The following is an 18,681-nucleotide window of genomic DNA, read 5'->3' on the forward strand; positions in this document are numbered from 1 at the left end:
CTCTTGTATGGTGTGTTGCAAGGGAATGCTTGGCAAAATCTCATTATGTAGAGTACCTGTGAACATGTGCCCAGAGACAGAGGGAAACAAAATGGTTTTCCCCCTTCAAAGACTTATTTCTTCATATTTAAACCTCTTCTTTTGTTTTTGATACCTATAGTTATAGTCCATGCTACAAGTCAAGGCAAGCAGGAGGGAAATAAAGGAGAGAGCTAAAAACACAGTAAGTTAGTAGAAACACATTCTCTTCTATTTGAAACAGACTGAAATCTAAAATTCTGAACAGATAACAAAGGCCAAGAAGAATAAGCACGTGGAAAGGAAAGAGCACGGAAACTATAAAAAGCTAAAACAGCATAGGGCAAATAGGAAGTGGACGAAAGCAGAGGTATAAAGACTTACTGGGGTCCCCTAGTCAGACGCTGTCTTTAGAGCATCATTCCATCAGGCCAATTGCTAAACGAATTTTGGAGGGCGTTTGTGAGCACCCTAACTATTGATGGGTTTGATTTTAAAAGCTAACTCACTTACTTCTCCAGCCTGCCAGAGTTAAAAAATAACAATTTCCTATAAATTCTAAGCCTTTGTTTGGTTGTCAGGTGGGATGAGCAGTGTGCTTTGGTCTTTATTACAACTTCCTCAGTTGTAGTAAACTTAGACTTAGCAGCGGAAACCAGATAGAAGAGCCAGGGCTCTGGAATGTACCCCTCACCTTTATTTGGCTATGGCTGGTCCTCTCTCTGCTCACCTGCCACCACTCACTTAGGACCAGGCAGTATCTTCGCCTATATTGTCAAGTAATGCTCTTCTGTCCCCGATACCTCACCACCTCCTCCCTCCCCCCCACCCCTGCCTCCCCTACTTTCACGATCATGAAAAATGGCCAGCAGTATATTCTCTTTATCACAGAAATTTCAAAAAACATAGCACACATATAGAGTAAAAACATAATCTCAGTTCTTCACAGCAGATTAAGCCTTTAAAATCACTATCAACCGAAACAACTCAACTATAGAAAAAGTAATAGTCCTTGAATGAAAACATTACTAAAAAATAATGAGTCAACAGCAAACAACTAAATATATCCTCTGTATTTTTGCAATTCTTACCAAAAGCTTTGTGCCACTTCACGCAATGTCTTTTAGAACAACATAATGGAGTGGGAAAAGGTTAAAAATTAAAGAGAAAAAAATGCTACAACTAAGGAAAGGACTGAGTTCTATGTAACTGAACAGGAAGTACTGTGCTTGTGGGTCTGTCCTTAGTCCTCTTTTCTTTTCACAGCCTTTTCCTTGGCAACACTGCCTAGTTACAGAGCATCAAGAACAGCTTCTACGTAGCTTCCTCAAAAATTCTAAACTTTATCCAAGCCATGGTCTGAGTGCTCCAGCCTTGTACTCCACTGGTCTGCTCTGGGATAGTGTCTAAATATCTTATAGCAACCCAATATGCCCCAAACGGAACTCATCATTTTCTTTTCCAAACACTCCTGTCTGCTTTTTCCTCTTTCTGTTGATGGCATCACTACTCTTCAGTTCCCCAGGACACGCATCTTTGATTTCCCTTTTTCCACAAGTAAGCTGTAAGATTTCCACTCCTGTTGCTGGTATCCTGGTTCAGACCTAGTCCATTCCCTGTCCTAGACTCCAGTCCCTTCTGTATTCTAAGGATTATACTCTCTTCAAAAACTTTAAATTACTCACCACTGTTCTCAAAACAAATCTCAAACTTCTAGATGTAGTTTTTAAAGGTTTCTCTAAAGCCTGGCCCTGCCTTCTTTAATCTCCCCTTGTCTGGAATGCTGCCCACTGTGCCCAAATCTTCCAAAACATCACAGCTCAACAATTAATGAAACCATGTACAAGCCCCTGTTGTGTTTTGAAATAAAATGCTGACTCGAGTTAATGATTGGGAAATGTGAAGATGCAGAAACAAAGAACAGCTGTTGGGCTAGGGAACTGGTAACAATTTAGACTGTAATGCTGCCGCATGGCAGAATCACCGAACTCCCAGTCCCCTGAAAGATATAAAGGCCTGACACACATTCCTAAGTTGTTTGTACAGGAAGCAGACCCCTGCCAGAGGAAAACTGCTGACCACAAGCACATAGACCCTAGACTGGTTGAAACCAGAAGGCTGATTGATGATGCTTGAAACTTCACCTTGATGCCAACCAATCCCAGAATTGTCCACGAGCTGATCACACCCCTGCTCCTTGAACACTGTAAAACTCCTCATAACCCCTCCAGGGTGGATCACACAGTCTTGAGGGCGTTAGCCCTCTGTGGCCCCCTTTGCCTGGCAAAGCAATAAAAGCTACTCTCTTCTACTTCACCCAAAACCCTGTCTCCGCGTTTCTGTTCGGCACCGGTGAAGAGGCTGAGTTTCGGCAACATAAACTTCTTTCCAAGAACCCTGCCCCAATTCCCCACGTCTCAGCTTTCATGGATCTCAGTCCATTCTAATATTCTGGCTATTTGGCTATTTATTTCCCTTCTAAATCATAAGCTCCTTTAGGTCAAGAAAAATGTATGTATCTTAATTTGTGCCCCTCTCAGTGCCTGGTGCACTATAAGCACACCACCAGTGGCTCAATAAATATATGAAGCGTCATTGACTTCTCATAGCAGAGACAAGGAGCTTCCCCACTAGATGAAGTTTAACAAGGGCCACAGTATTTCCATTAGTAGTATTTAAAGTAATGAATTAAAACAAAAGGTTAAGTGTAAGCCCCATAAAGTTAATTCTTGTTCTCTACTATGATCTTGTCCATATACTGGAGCTTGGGGTTAATTTAGAAACGTATCATCTTTCAGGTTACCATTATTTCAAAACTAAAACCAATATCAGGAAAAACTAAGAATTACTGGAAGGTAAATGTTCTCAACAATTTAATCATGACCACTTTACAGGTAATATTTCTAACTATATGCTTAGGCAAACAATATTTAAACAATTTTATTTTTGAAAGTGTAGTGTTTTTTCTTTTTAATCAAAAACTTTTTGTTTTCAAAAACTTTTTAAGAAGTATGAATTTGAACTTATCTGAAGGAGCCATTAAAGTTCAGCCTTCCTAAGTCAGGGGCTTAGGGTATTTAACTTTATAATTATGGATTCAAATAAGACTACAGAAAATCAGGTCTCAACCACAGTCCAAAACATTAGAAAATGATTATAAAGGCAAGCGTTTTAATGCAAAATCAGTCACCAACAAAACTATAGTATTCCCATACTGAGAAGAATGCATGGAATCAGCATTCAGCACACTAAGGCCCTTGGGGGTTCATCCAGCTCTGGTAGATTACTGGGGCAAGGCACTCAAGGACATATCCCCAGGTAAACACAGAAGACCAGACTGCTTTATGCTCTGAGAAGGAAAAATGCTTATTTGATCTGTTATTCAACAGGACTTATCTGATTTCAGTGATCCTTGATTAATCTTATTAGAACAAACATGAACTCCAACATTGGAACCAATATTAGACCTTCAATGTCCTTTAGATTATAATCCATTTCGGGCCAAGCTGACCCCAGATATGTCTTTTACTCAAATCTACCAAGCTTGCCTCTTATGGCTGTGTATCTGGGATGGGGAAAGCAGAGACACCACTTAAAAAAACTTGCCTCTTTGCCAAAATCAGAGGATATTTAATAACTATCTGTGTCAAACAGTAATTTCTTAGATCCTCTTTTGAATAAAACCCTGATGATTAAGAAATCAAAGATTCTCCATGGTAAAAACTCTTGACTATAAGGCTCAGGATACAAAGACACAAGGTCAGGCACTGCGAGCACAGCTGTCTGTGGACTAGTGGTTTACTACTGTCCAGAGAGTCACCTTAAAGCAAAAAGGATTAGGACACTTCTATACCTTTTGTAGGCATCTTGAGACACAGGCAGAAATCATAGCTGTGGAGGTACCGGGATGAATTACCAATGAATGTAAAGTAATTGCTACATCTTGAACTGGGGATCCAAGCAATGGTCCTAGGTAAGGGGGAAAAGATTTTATTAGGACTCAGTATTACAGTGAGGGGTAAATGAAATGTGTAAAGAGATAGGCAGAGAACTTCTAGTTTCCAGTTCTGCATGTAAAGGAGCTTTGAAGTCATCACTTTGTTGTAAATAATAAGTAAAAAGCAACAATTCTTATTGAATTGGTAAGAGATGGGAGGACAAAGGGCAAACCACTGTCCCCAAGACTGGGGAGACAGGTGAGTGCGGGCAGTCACACCTGATCTGTAATTGATGAACTGCTTGAGGCTCAGTGTGGCCAAGTCAGAGTTAAAAACTCCAGGGGGGCCCAGTCTTGGGGATGGAGAGGGGCATAATTCTGTGAGCTCAAGCAGGTTCTCACAGTAAATATCAGAGATTCAGGGGGAGGGGAAAAGAATCCATTCTGAAATACTCCAAGGCACTCTATTCTTAACAAGGCCTGCCCTCACGGGAAACTAGTTAATTAGAGCAAAATCAGAGACTAACGGACTTGAGGGAAGTACCCAATCCAGTCTACTCTAGCCATCCTGTCCCACCTAAGGGGGGTGAAAAAAACTGAGAAACACTTGTGCAGCTCCGAGTCCAAAGGCACAGGCTGACTAGAAGACAGACCTAATCTTGGGACTACAGATGCTTCCCCTCCCCTTTACCTCACCACCACATTACTAAAGGCCGGTTTATAGCAGTCCCTTACCCAGTACCTCACTTCTGGCTATCAAGAAAAAATTATGGGATGAATTGGGAGATTGGGATTGACATATATGCACTAATATGTATAAAACAGATAACTAATAAGAACCTGCTACATAAAAAATAAAAGAAAAAAAGAAAAACTTATAAGGCATATTGAAAGGCAAAAAGCACAATTTGAATTTGAATACAGAGAGCAAGCATCAGAACCAGATGTGGCAGGGACACTGAATGATCAGACTAAGAATATAAACAACTATGACTAATATGCTCAGGGCTTAAATAGGTAAAGTAAAGGGCATGCAAGAACAGATGGGCATGACAGCAGAGAGACAGAAGTCCTAAGAAAGAACCAAAAAGAAATGCTTCAGATGAAAAACACTGTAACAGAAAGGAAGAAGCCCACTGATGGTCTTAGATGGGACACAGCTGAGCAAACAGTCTGAGTTAGAAAATATATCAGTAGAAACCTCCAAAACTGAAAAGCAAAGTGAACAAAAGACTGGAAAAAAAAAAAACAACAATATCCAAGGCTGTGGGACAACTATAAAGGTATGACATATGCGTGATGGGAAGAGATAGGGAGAAAACACCATCAAAGTTAGAAGAGAAGAATGAAACAATTTCTAATATCAGGAGGGATTAAATCGTTGAGTGTGATACTAATGCGTACTCTGATTGGAGTACCTTACCTTGGAGGCACGCACTGTGAAGGCCATTTTCAATGGCCTCTCGTGAGGCCTGAGAAAGGTCTTTGGCAACACTTGCTGCATACTCGATGACTGGCAGAAGAGATGATGTTTCCAGTGATTTTGCTTCCAGTTCTACAGTCACAAGATGCCGTCTGTCTCCTAAAGTTCTATCTAAGGTATCTGTAAACAAATCGAATATAGTACCTCAGAGATTTGTTCCAGAAAGATGTCAAGGTACCACAACTGGCAAAATTACAATCAGCAAGTTCAAGGTTTCATGGAAGGTAAAGCGGAAGAAAATATCAACAATGACACTAAATACAGTATAAAAATGTCAGAGTAAACAGTTCTACCAAGAAAGCATCTGCTGGGACTTTCCTGGTTGTCCAGTGGTTAAGAATCCACCTTCCAATGCAGGGGATGCGTGTTCGATCCTTGGTCGGGGAACTAAGATCCCACGTGTGTTGGGGCAACTAAACCCAAGCCCATGTGCTGCAACTACAGAGCCCACACACTCTGGAGCCCGCATGCCACAACAAAATATCCCGGCGTGCCGCAACTAAGACCAGATGCAGCAAAAAATAAATAAATTAAAAAAAAAAAAGGAAGCATCTGCTTCTGTGTTTACCAACATTAAAAACCTGCTCTGGGGCTTCCCTGGTGGCACAGTGGTTGAGTCTGCCTGCCGATGCAGGAGACATGGGTTCGTGTCCCGGTCTGCGAGGATCCCACATGCCACAGAGCGGCTGGGCCCATGAGCCATGGTCGCTGGGCCTGCGCGTCTGGAGCCTGTGCTCCACAACGGGAGAGGCCACAACAGTGAGAGGCCCGTGTACCGCCAAAAAAAAAAAAAAAAAAAAAAACCTGCTCTGAATCACCTATTAATATTGCTTTAGGACTTCTCTGGTGGTGCAGTGGTTAAAAATCTGCCTGCCCACATATATACAATGGAATATTACTAGCCATAGAAAGAAATGCAATTGAGTTATTTGTAGTGAGGTGGATGGACCTAGAGTCTGTCATACAGAGTGAAGTAAGTCAGAAAGAGAAAAACAAATACCGTATGCTAACACATATATATGGAATCTAAAAAAAATAAAATGGTTCTGAAGAACCTAGAGGCAGGAGAGGAATAAAGACGCAGACATAGAGAATGGACTTGAGGACACGGGGAGGGGGAAGGGTAAGGTGGGACGAAGGGAGACAGTAGCACTGACATATATGCACTACCAAATGTAAAACAGATAGCTAGTGGGAAGCAGCGCATAGCACAGGGAGATTAGCTCAGTGCTTTGTGACCACCTAGAGGGTTGGGATAGGGAGAGTGGGAGGGAGATGCAAGAGGGAGGAGATATGGGGGTATATGTATATGTATAGCTGATTCACTTTGTTTTAAAGCAGAAACTAACATGCCATTGTAAAGCAATTATACTCCAATAAAGATGTTAAAAAAAAAAAAAGAATCTACCTGCCAACATGGGACACGGGTTCGATCCATAGTCTGGGAAGATCCTACATGCCGTGGAGCACTAAGCCTGTGTGCCACAACTACTGAGCCTGCACTCTAGAGCCCGTGAGCCATAACTACTGAGCCCATGCTCCACAACTACTGAAGCCCTTGCATTCTAGGGCCCATGTGCCTCAACTACTGAGCCCACGTGCTGCAACTACTGAAGCTTGCATGCCTAGAGCCCGTGTTCCACAACAAGAGAAGCCACTGCAATGAGAAGCCTGTGCACCACAACGAAGAGTAGCCCCTGCTTGCCACAACTAGAGAAAGCCCGGGTGCAGCAATGAAGACCTAGCACAGCCAAAAAATTAAAAAAAAAAACAAAAATTACTTCAGTGTTAGGGTGTGTTGAGGCAGGTGATCGCACAAATTTTGTTATGCAGATTACACTTTTAAACATTTCTTATGTGACTGATATTCTTCTAAATAAAAAATTTTTATTTAAAAGTAAAACAGTACAAACGGTTATCTAATGAAAATTAAAAGGCTTCACCCTGCCAACCAACAAACTTAAATTTCATACACTCTTCCAGCAATATTTTATGTATTGGGTTTGGCCAAAAAGTTCGTTTGGGTTTTTCCATAAGCTGGTATGGAAAAAACCCAACGAACTTTTTTTTTTTTTTAATATTTATTTGGTTGCACTGGGCCTTAGTTGTGGCAGGCAGGCTCCTTAGCTGCGGCTCACCAGTTCCTTAGTTGTGGCATGCAAACTCTTAGTTGTGGCATGCACGTGGGATCTAGCTCCCTGACCAGGGATCAAACCTGGGTCCCCTGCATTGGGAGTACAGAGTCTTATCCGCTTTCACCACCAGGGAAGTTCCCCGAATGAACTTTTTGGCCAGCCCAACATTTAATGTTTATGATTCTTCCCCCAAAACTAGTTATCTATTTGTAAAAATGAAAATAGACTCCCTCATTAGCTAACAACCAATAGCTGTCAGTGAAACCGAGTGGGGCCCTGTGGGGCTCCGAGGCATGGAGGCCCTTTTGTCCCCCATTTCTTGAAGGCAAGACTCCAGCCTCCATAACTTTCCTTAGTTCCAAAGGGCAGATTCGAACAGTTGCTAATCAAGGGAGGAAGCAGCCAAGAAACCACCTGAGGCAAGATTAAAGGGACCAGAGAAGCTCCTCAAGATTAGGAGACCACCTGAGATGAGATGAAGGGAGTGAAAGCCCTGTGTACACCCTGATGTTGTCAGAGACCCCACCTTTGAACCACTGTTACAAAACCCTCATCAAATCCTCCCAGGTTGGGAGACAGTTTTTCGAGGCAGAAGCCTGCTGTGTCCCCCTTTGCCTGGCAAAGTAATAAGGCTATCCTTTTCTACTTCACCCAAAACTGTGTCTCTGAGATTTGATTTGGCACCAGTATACAGAGAAGTTGAGCTTTCGGCAACATCACCAATCTCCAAGATTTTACTAAGACAAAACTATGCTGTATTTATGTGAGTGACCATGGAACACAGTGACTCATGGCCCAAGTTCAAAACTAAGAACTAATTATGCTCTATAATTCCTCTTCATAATTCCTTTTATATTATGAAATATAAAACTAACTTTTATATTATGAAATATTTTATACTTAAAAATACATGCATAACCTAAAACCAAAATGAACATTCATAACCTAAAAACAAAATGAACATTCATGAAACCTAATACTACTACAAGAAACAGAACATTACCAGTAACCTAGAAGCCTTCTGAAGAAACAACCACTATCATGATGTTGTATTTAAACATTCATATGATTTTCTTTAGAGTTGTATCACAGATGCAGGTATCCCTAAACAATATAGTTTACTTCTGCTTTGTTTTGAATATGTTATTATACTGCATGTATTCAGCAACTTGCTTTTTTCTGCTTCACATTTGTGCGTCATCTGGACTGACACCTGGTGATGTAGTACATTCTTTTTCACTGTTATATAGTATTCTGTTATATGAACAGAGTACAATTTATCCACTATGTCCACAAATATTTGGATATTTTTCACCTAAAGTTTTGTTTTATTACAATGCTATTATGAAGGTTCTTGTATCTGTCTCTCAATGTACATGTGTAAGATTTTCTCTAGGGCATATACCTACTAGTGAAACTGCTGAGTAGTAAGGTCTGCACATTGTCAACTTCATAAGAAAGTTGCCAAACTGTTTTCATAGTGGTTATATAATTTACACTCCCACCAGAAGTTTTTGTAAAACTTTCCATTGCAACTTTCCATAAACATCTCACCAACACTTGGCATTGTCAGATTTGCATTCTTGCCAATTTTGTTGGTATAAAATGCCATCTTGTCCTTTTAACTTGCATGATCCTAATCATTACTGAGACTGAGAATCTTTTATTTTCACAGGCCTTTGGGGTATCCTCTTTTGTGAAATGTCTGTTCAATCTTTTTTGCTCACTTTTCTACTTGGTTGGTTGTCATGTTTTTAATGATCTTTTGAAGTTCTTTATATATATTCTGGATACTGATCTGTCAGTTTTATATGAGGCAAATATCTTCTCTCAGCTTTTGGCTTGTCTTTTTGCTTTCTTTATAGTATATTTGAATAAATTCTTAATTTCAATAATATCAACTTTAGTAATCTTTTAGTTCATAGTTTCAACCTTATCTGGTTAGTAAAACAATTCTATATTGTCTTCCAAAAATTCGAAGGTTTCCCTTTCATAAAGTTTTGGGGTTTTCTTTCTTTTTTCTTTTTTGCATATATTAGCATTTATTCTCTTTATTCTTTTGTGCTCAAAGAGAGATTTCCAACTCTTCTTTCATATTTAGGCTTTTAAATTCACCTGGAATTGACTTTTGTATACAGTATGAGGTATGAATCTAAATCTTTTTCCAAATGAATAATTATCCCAGGCCCCTTTATTGAATATCAGTCCACCCCTTCTCACTGAGCTGCAATATCACTGATGTAAATCCAATTTCCACATAGATATGAGTCTGTTTCTAGGCTTTCTGGTTTGTTCCACTGGTATATTTGTCTATTCTTAGCTTGATTTGTGTCATAATGACTATGGCTTTATAATAAGTATTAATGTCTGATACAGTTCTTTGGGTAGAACTGGTATGTTCATGGTATTTAGTCTTCTTATCTATGAATGGTTTTCCATTTAACTTAGGTCTTTTTTAATGTCTGTACATTTTGATAATTTTCTAGATGTACACAAATGTAATCTGCTCCTCCTCAGTGACGTGATCATTAGTGATCTGACTGTCCAGTCAGGGTGTGGTCTGATTGCTGCAGCATCTGGTTACTAGTTTTCACCTTGTAACTAATAAGCAATCTAGAGCGAGACACTTGAAGACCATGCAAATATGCTGCTCAACAATGTACTCAATATTAAGCATTCACCATATTACAAGATGACGATTTCTTATTCCAGCCCTCCTCCTCAACATCTAACAGTCAGCATTTGGCACTTCAGTGTAAGGAAGAAGAGTCTCTTCTTGTTGATCTATCATCAGTATGGACTCATGAGTTCCAACTTTTTCTCAGTGGTCTATGATTATTGTTCGTAATTATTTTGGAGTTCAAATTAACCCAGATTTAGCCAGTGGAGCCTCTTCGGGTTGGTTCCTGTGTCCTTATGACACATCCCCATTATTTTTTTGAGTATTTCCTTTCTTTCTCAGATAACATGATGTTCTGTTGCTTGCTTATTTTTGATAGTCTCCTATTTCTTACTAATACTTTCTATCCCCTTTCTTATTTCTTCAAAACTAATACTTATTTTATACTCAGCATATGATAATTCTAGTATCAGAAGCCTTTGCTGGTCTGCCTATGATGTTTATTGTTCCTGCTGCCTTTTTTGCTCCTTGTGCCTTTGCTCAAGGTTTTATGATTAAAAATAAATAAATAATTTTTTTTTTTTTTGCGCGGGGGCTTCCCAGGTGGCAGTGGGGGTAAGAATCCGCTTGCCAATGCAGGGGACATGGGTTCAAGCCCTGGTCAGGGAAGATCCCACATGCCGCGGAGCAACTAAGCCCGTGTGCCACAACTACTGAGCCCTCGAGCCACAACTACTGAGTCCTCAAGCCACAACTACTGAGCCCACATGCCACAACTACTGAAGCTCATGCACCTAGAGCCCATGCTCCGCAACAAAGAGAAGCCACAGCAATGAGAAGCCCGCGCACTGCAACGAAGAGTAGCCCCCACTCGCTGCAACTAGAGAAAGCCCGCACGCAGCAACGAAGACCCAACAGAGCTAAAAATAAATAAATAGGTAAATTTATTAAAAAAAACTTTTTTCAATTGTGAGTTCATATTCCTTTGTGGGATTTTCTTTGAGGCCTGGATTGAGGATACATTTATCTAAAGAGGCCCTACATTTGTTTTCTCCAGGTTCCTTGGTATATTACCAATCCATAAGCATTTTACACTAAATTCTTCTCTGTTTGGAGTTTTTCAGGTCACACTGGTTCTATGAATTTAGGCTGAAAATGCTATCAGAAGCCTACAGTTACAAATTCTCAGAAATTTTGCCCCTTTGCCCCACAGTCAGTCAGACAAGTTTCCTTGTCCTCTTCTTTTATGGAGAAGATTTTCCTCATTACTTCCATGAGGATGTGGCCCTCAAGTTCTAGGTTAGACATTACCACAGATTTCTCCAAGATAGCTAGTGGCTTAGGTGCTGGCTTATTTTCCAAGATTCCTGCTCCAGTTTCCTTTTTGGCCTCTAGAAATTTCCATTACATTCTAACCATCTCAGACATTAATTTAAAAGATGTTATTTATATTTTCCCAGAATTTTTGGTTTTTCCAGATATAAAGTCCAGAAAGAGAAGTCATCGTGTCATTTGCCCCTATATCCTGCTTGTTTAATTTTTCAAGTTTCAATGAAAAATAACCACCTGGCCTTTTTACAAATCGCTGAGTTGCTTATAAGTTCCTAGTTATCCTAAACATATCTTTTCTATATTTTTTCACAAACCTGCCCATGTTTTCTCCTTGGCGGGGGGGGGGGATAGGAATGATTGTCATGTTCTTTTGTTTAAGGGAACCAAATTGAAATTATCATATGTAGAAAAATCATGAATTCTTACATTTTGGGACAGAAATATAAAAAGTACACTTTCTTAAGAATACCATCAGCACAGGATTACCATACTTATTAAATAGTGGAAATTATTTTCCACTCTATTTTTGGTTTTTTTCTTTTTAAATTTTAAAATTTTATGTCTTATTTTATTGAGATATAATTGACATACAGCACTGCCGGAGTTTAAGGTATACAACATGATTTAAGTTACACAGATCATGAAACGATTACCACAGAAAGTTTAGTGAACATCCATCATCTCATCTAGACACAACATTAAAGAAATAGAAAAAAAATTTTTTCTTTGTGATAAGAACTCTTAGGATTTACTCTCTTAACTTCCATTTATAACGTACAGCAGTATTAATCATCTTTATCATATCATATATCATATCACTAGTACTTATTTATCTTATAACTGGAAGTTTGACTACCTTCACCTAATTCTACCTTCCCCACCCAACATTTCCACTCACTTTATGGAGTAAAACTGACACACCAACTTCAAATTGTTATACTCCTTCTGGTAGTGAGGACTGGGATGAGCTGTCTACTTCAATGGCTGATCCCACTGCATACCTTGCTTGATGAGTGGCTCAGCCAATATATGTAATAAATGAGTTGTAATGAAATAGAGCTGTGTCTAAAACAAACAAATGCTAAAAAACAAGAAAACACACACATAAAACCTGTCCCCACTGATGGAAGACACTAGTGACTATGAACCCTGCCTTATGCAACTAAACTAAGAGATTCAGAAAACAGGTCCTGGAGAAAAAGAGAGCAATAGAACCAGCGAATTCTAAATGCTGTGAATTCGAAATGTATTTTTTACCTGTGGCACGAACTGAATTTAGGATGGTCTCTCGGTATGCCACCTGGAGGGGCCCTAGATAGGTTTCCAGTCCATATTCCCTCTTGATTCGGTCATGAATTATCTCAATATGTAACTCCCCCATGCCACAAAGGATAGTCTGGTTAAAAGAGGAAGAAAACAAAGAGCAAGGAAAAAATTAAGTTTATCACAAAATACTAATAAAGGTATATCAATATATTTTATTTTTCATTACTTACAAAATGAATTTCTTCCGTAATTTTTTTTGGCTCCTACATCAAAACACTGCTTTTAACTTTTCTGATTGAAATAATAAATCAATTAAAAGTGAATCACTAGGCCAATCTCTTATTCTTTGATAGCTGAATTATCAGCTGGGTAAGTGGTATCTAACTAGAACCACACTTCCCAACCACAAAGGTAAGTTCTGGCCAGTGAAATATAAGCATAAATGATGTTGGTAACTTCTGGGTTATGTCTTTAAGGGTAAATAAAGCCCTTCTCTTAATGAAGATATAGACAACCGTCTTGAAATGTGAATGAGGGCAACATCTTGTGAATGGGGGGAATAATCCCTCCCCCAAACACTGCCAACCACATGGCTATTTCCAACCATCCTGGGCACCTTACAGTTTTGTGGGCAGTTGAAACTTCCAAAGTAGCTTGGAACTTTACGTGACAGAGAAACTGACTTTTATCTTCTTTGAACCAATGTTATTTTGGGTCCTTGTTAGAACAAATTTGCGTCAAAACCAATCAAAACATGTTTTTGTTTTCAGAAAGCAACAATGGTTATTCCTGAAGAAGGTCTTTGTGTATGAGAGAATATAGTGCAAGGAATCCACATTTGCCCTATTTTATTCATATACCATCTGTGTAGTAAGGCATTAACTTTACCCTAAAGAGAGATCTGGCCCTTGCCTTCAGCTACTGGGAAGTTATCTCTAGGCCAAGATGCTGCCTGATAGAAATGTCTTTGCTTGTCTGGGGCCTTTGTCCACCAGATAGTCTAACAATGTGATTTATGATGTGGCTTTGGAATAGCTGTACCCATTTACAACCTAGAGAGTAAAGGTAGTAGCCCAAACCTACAGGAGGCACTAGAGATTAAATGTCAACCACATAGACAGTATGTGATTATGCCCTAATAAAAACTCTGGGCATGGAAGGCCTGGGTGAGCTTCCCTGACTGGCAATACTCTATGCCAGGAGGATGAAGAAAAGCCTTGCATTTAGAACCTCTCAGACTTTGCCCTAGGTGTCTCTTCCTTTGGCTGGTTCTGATTTGTTTCCTCTCACTATAATAAAACTATAATTGTAAGGAACAACAACAAAAAACTATTTGGTGTATGAGGGCTATACTTTAATATAAAGTTAAAGAAGTAATTATTTGGAAAAAAGCCAGTTGTAGAATAATACAAATAGAATGACTTCTTATATATCTGTACATATATATTTGGAAACATAAATACTGTGTTTTATAACATTGCACAGCAGAAAAATGGATGTTTGGAAAAGTGTGAAAGGCTATTCACCAAGTTTTCACAGTGATTACCTATGTAGAAAAGGATAGAGAGACTGAAAGGGAGACTTTAATTCTTTACTTTGTACACTTGAATGTTATTTGCTATTTAAAAAAAAATATGTACTGGCATTTTTTAAATAAAAAGTTTCTGTTTTAATTGCTGTTGTAGCCTTCAGAATCAATTAAACTAAATTGCTACCTCATTTAGCTGGCATTTGGGAAAATAAAGTACTCCATATTTTTCAGATTAACTAAATCAGTTTATCCTTTTTAAAGGCAAATTTATAATTTTTTAAGGAAATGGTTTTCTAGAATTTTATATAAACTCTACCCTGCCCCCCTAAAAAGAAGATGCAGAATGAATATGTGTTCTTCTACTGTATTATATAATATACAGCACAGTCCTGTACCTACTTTAGGTCTCTATTTCCTCCCACATTGTTAGGCTGTAATCTATCACTTCTCACCCATTTTAGGTGTGTTATCATCATTAAAAGTATACCTAGGGCTTCCCTGGTGGCGCAGTGGTTGGGAGTCTGCCTGCCGATGCGGGGGATGCGGGTTCGTGCCCCGGTTCGGGAGGATTCAGCGTGCCGCGGAGCGGCTGGGCCCGTGAGCCATGGCCGCTGGGCCTGTGAGTCTGGAGCCTGTGCTCCGCAGCGGGAGAGGCCACAGCGGTGAGAGGCCCGCGTACCGCAAAAAAAAAAAAAAGTATACCTATGCATCCTCCCTTTAGAAAGCTGCTTCTATAAGTTTTAGCATAAGAGCCTTAAGGTTTTGTCTTGGGGTTGAACTTTATTTCAAAATTTCACAAAAGGCTGTCTTCTGGAAGGTAGAAATGTTGGGAAGTAGTTTATATAAGTAAGGTATAATCATACTGAGGAATTAGGAGAATTTAGCTCGACAGTCAAAATATAATCAGAAATTTATATTATGAGAACCAAAAAAGGCTTTCTCTTTCAGGGGCATAGACCAATCAATGTTTTGGATGTATGCACTTAAACACTCTCTCTCACACACACAGATGTTTTTATTGAAAGATTCTGGGGATTAAATAATAATATGCATACTTGTCCAGAGTCAGGATCTAGCTTCACTTTCAAACTGGGATCTTCACGCTGAAGGCATTTCAATGCATGATCCAAATCTAGAGGATAAACAATAACTGTTATCTTTATGTTTCATTTTTTTGATAAGGTACTATACATTCTAGTGGGAAAACAGATGAACAAGCAAATTTTGAAAAAGAAAATTTCAAACAGCCAGAAATGTTCTGTAGAGAATAAAACAAGGTGATGAGATAGTGATGGGAGGTTACTTGAGATTGAGTGACCTGGGAAGACCTGTCCAGGATGATTTAGATAAAGACAGAAACCAAAAAGAATGACATCGCAAGTAAAATCCTGAAGAAAAAGAATTCCAGATAGAGGAAATGGCTGTGCAAGGAATGGCTTCTACTGGAGAAACAAGAAGGCTAGTGTAGCTGGATATTGGTGGACAAAAGGAAGAGTAGCATCAGATGAGGCAGGAGATGTGTGACAGGGAGCACACCATGTAAGGTATTGAAGGCCATGGTGAAGAGTTTGGATGTGCACTGGGAAGCCACTGAAGGGTTTAAATGGGACAGTAACATCATCTGATTATGTTCTGCAAAGGTTAAGGAACTGACAAAAAAAGCAAAAAAGACTTTAGAAACACATACAATAATAAGAAACTGGCAAAAGGAAGCTAAATTACATCATGAATAAAGAGATACTAATGTGATCACTCTATGATGAATTATCACACCAAGGAGGAAGTAAGAATACAGCTGACCCTTGCACAACATGGGTCTGATGTGGGTCTGCTTATACGTGGATGCAGAATCGGAGGACCTAAGTATAGGGAGGGCTGACTGTAAGTTATACTGGGATTTTCAACTGTGTGGAGGGCTGGGGCCCCAACCCTCCTCTTGTTCAAGGGTCAACTGTATGTTATTTGCATTAAATATGCCATCTAAAGTAAAGAGATACTTTGATACAATCAATTAACTGATATGCACATGCTCCCTCTTTAGACCTGCACTGTCCAAATGGTAGCCACAACCCATCTGTACAAAATATTACTAGTCTGAATTAATGTTAGCTGTAAGTGTAAAATTCATACCAGGTTTCAAAGACTTCACGTGGAAAAGAAAAAAGAAAGTAAAGTATCTCAATAATTTTTATATTATGTTGAAATGATAATATTTTGATATACTGAGTTAAGTAAAATACATTACTAAATTAATTTTGCCATTTTAACTTTCTTTAAATGTAGCTATAAGGAAATTTTAAGAAGCGGGATGGAAAGACTGGAGCTTGGGTGCCTGATGACGTGTGGAGTTATCCTTGAACCCCTGGGATACCAATTCAAGGCATATTTTACAAGAGAAAGAAGTGAACTTTGGTCATTAAAGCAACTGCTATTTGGGGGTTTTATGCTCTATGTAAGCAAATCTAACAAGAAATGTTATAGCTGGAATCATGAGCTTTACTATATACTATACTAAGGAGTTTGGGTTTCTGCTATAAGTAATGAGAAGCCACTGAAGTATTCTGAGCCAATATGCTAAAGAACAAACTACTTATCACTCAAAAAGGTCAAATGACATTAAACATACTATATAAATATCTTCACTGAGTTCTAAAAGTTAAGCCAGAAAACAAGGAAAAGTTGATTTTTATAAATGGTGATGGGAAACTGAATCGGTTATGAATTGGTTACCATCTAATCTAATACACTGGAAGGGCAGTCCTGAGGTCAATTACTTAGAATCCCATAGATAGCACCACAAGAACAGAATAAGGAAAAATATGGTAAGAGAAAAATGGCAAAGCTGAAAGAAAAAAAATGAAGAGTTTGTAAAAATCAAAACAAATTAAAAAACTAGACCAATCGTAAGAAATACTTACCAATAAATGCTCATAAAGTTGAACTCAGTGACGTAAGAAACCTTTTGAGGTTAAAATGTAACTATTTTATCTAAATTATCAGAGCACTAATTAATTGATGCACCAAGATTATTTGTACCTGGCTGCTTAGCCACTGATGGAGGTTCTATGGTACAGAAGAAAACAGGTTCTGGAATCTCCACCCCAGCCAACAAAAGCCTCTCTGCTTCATCGTTTTGTCTATGCTTCTTTTCTCCCTCCCTTTCCGCTCGACGACATGCAGCTAAAGCACTGGACTTGGATGAGACAATGGTGTCACCAGTGGCAGTCTGCAAGCAAAGAAGATGCCTTGGGACAAAATAGGCTATTGGCAAGCACTCAGCTTCCACCAAGGACCACGAAAACCAAAGAAAAATTTTAAGGTAGCACTTCCTCTTCATCAGAACTTAAAAGAGACACAAATTCATTAAGCTCATTATAACTCTGCATTGGTAAAGCTAATTTAAGTTGTAGAAGAATTCTGTCCAAAATATTGCTGTAATAAGTTCTAACAATAAAACATTCATACACACAAAAAATACATTTAAAACTCATTTGGTAAAACAAATTCATCTTTGAACAAGAGACAAAAGAACGAAAGAGACAAAAATCCTTGCCCTTACAGAGCCTTCATTGGCAAAATATCTTCACTTTTTAACCTGATCAGTTATAAAGTTAGATTTAATTGTCTGCAATAATCAAGATAGGAAAAAAACAATGAAAATAACATTATTTTACATAAACTTAAAACATAAGTATATATCCATAGTGTGTGTATTTTACTTGGATTTGAACTTTATATGAATACAATCCATTCTGTAATTTAGTTTTCTTTCTATTAAATGTTTGAGATTCAACCATGTTGATGAATATACTACAATATTCATTATTCCACTACTGATAGCTTTTGGATTGTCTATGGGCTTCTGCTATTACAAAATACCTACTTTTAATTAAACATTTAATCTGTTATTTCCTAGAGAAAAGATTTGGTCACTTACGTGTTTAAGCCCAACAGTCAAAGCAATGTTACCAGCAGTCAGTGAAGGGATTTCCACATGCTGGTCAGCAAATGGCAAAAGCAGACGACTTATTCTCTCCCTGTAAAACCATGATTTATATTAGTAAAAGTATATTTAAAGAAATGAGTGAAGTTTTAGAAAATAACCTAGGCTTCTACTTACGTGCAGTTTCCATTAATATTATGGATGGCCAATTGGCGTTTTATCATGCCTGAGTAAATGCGCAAAAATACCAGTGGGCCTCGTTGCTTGTCATGGAGAACTTTAAATGCCAGGGCACATAAGTCACCCTTATACCACTGCCTATAAAATTAAGGAGAAGTTCCAGAAAAGCCACTTTAAAATACACTTCCTATATATCTATACAGGTCAGATCAGAATCACTGCATAAACCTAACCTT

At 38.7% G+C, this 18,681-nt stretch overlaps 2 protein-coding genes across 7 annotated transcripts in view; one reads left to right on the forward strand and one right to left on the reverse strand.

Moving 5' to 3' along the window:
• Positions 1 to 11,160, forward strand: part of HEXB (hexosaminidase subunit beta) — a 54,950-nt gene extending 43,790 nt beyond the window's left edge. Inside the window, exon 14 of one of the 2 annotated variants that reach the window (XM_067731008.1) lies at positions 10,797 to 11,160. In XM_067731008.1, coding sequence (XP_067587109.1) covers positions 10,797 to 10,812 — 16 coding nt within the window. In that variant the 3' untranslated portion in view covers positions 10,813 to 11,160. Of the gene's footprint in view, positions 1 to 1,284; positions 2,342 to 10,796 lie in introns of those variants that run through there. The other variant, XM_067731007.1, reaches the window with a different exon arrangement.
• GFM2 (GTP dependent ribosome recycling factor mitochondrial 2) overlaps positions 1 to 18,681 on the reverse strand; it is a 45,645-nt gene that overhangs the window by 1,305 nt on the left and 25,659 nt on the right. For all 5 annotated transcript variants that reach the window (XM_067730993.1, XM_067730995.1, XM_067730996.1 and 2 more), the window contains 7 exons: positions 18,443 to 18,583; positions 18,260 to 18,359; positions 17,359 to 17,548; positions 15,378 to 15,454; positions 12,783 to 12,921; positions 5,379 to 5,558; positions 3,872 to 3,987 (listed from right to left, as the gene is read on the reverse strand). In XM_067730993.1, the coding sequence (XP_067587094.1) occupies positions 3,872 to 3,987; positions 5,379 to 5,558; positions 12,783 to 12,921; positions 15,378 to 15,454; positions 17,359 to 17,548; positions 18,260 to 18,359; positions 18,443 to 18,583 (943 nt within the window). The remainder of the gene's footprint in view (positions 1 to 3,871; positions 3,988 to 5,378; positions 5,559 to 12,782; positions 12,922 to 15,377; positions 15,455 to 17,358; positions 17,549 to 18,259; positions 18,360 to 18,442; positions 18,584 to 18,681) is intronic.

Source organism: Pseudorca crassidens, chromosome 3 (genome assembly GCF_039906515.1).
Source record: "Pseudorca crassidens isolate mPseCra1 chromosome 3, mPseCra1.hap1, whole genome shotgun sequence".
NCBI lineage: Eukaryota > Metazoa > Chordata > Mammalia > Artiodactyla > Delphinidae > Pseudorca > Pseudorca crassidens.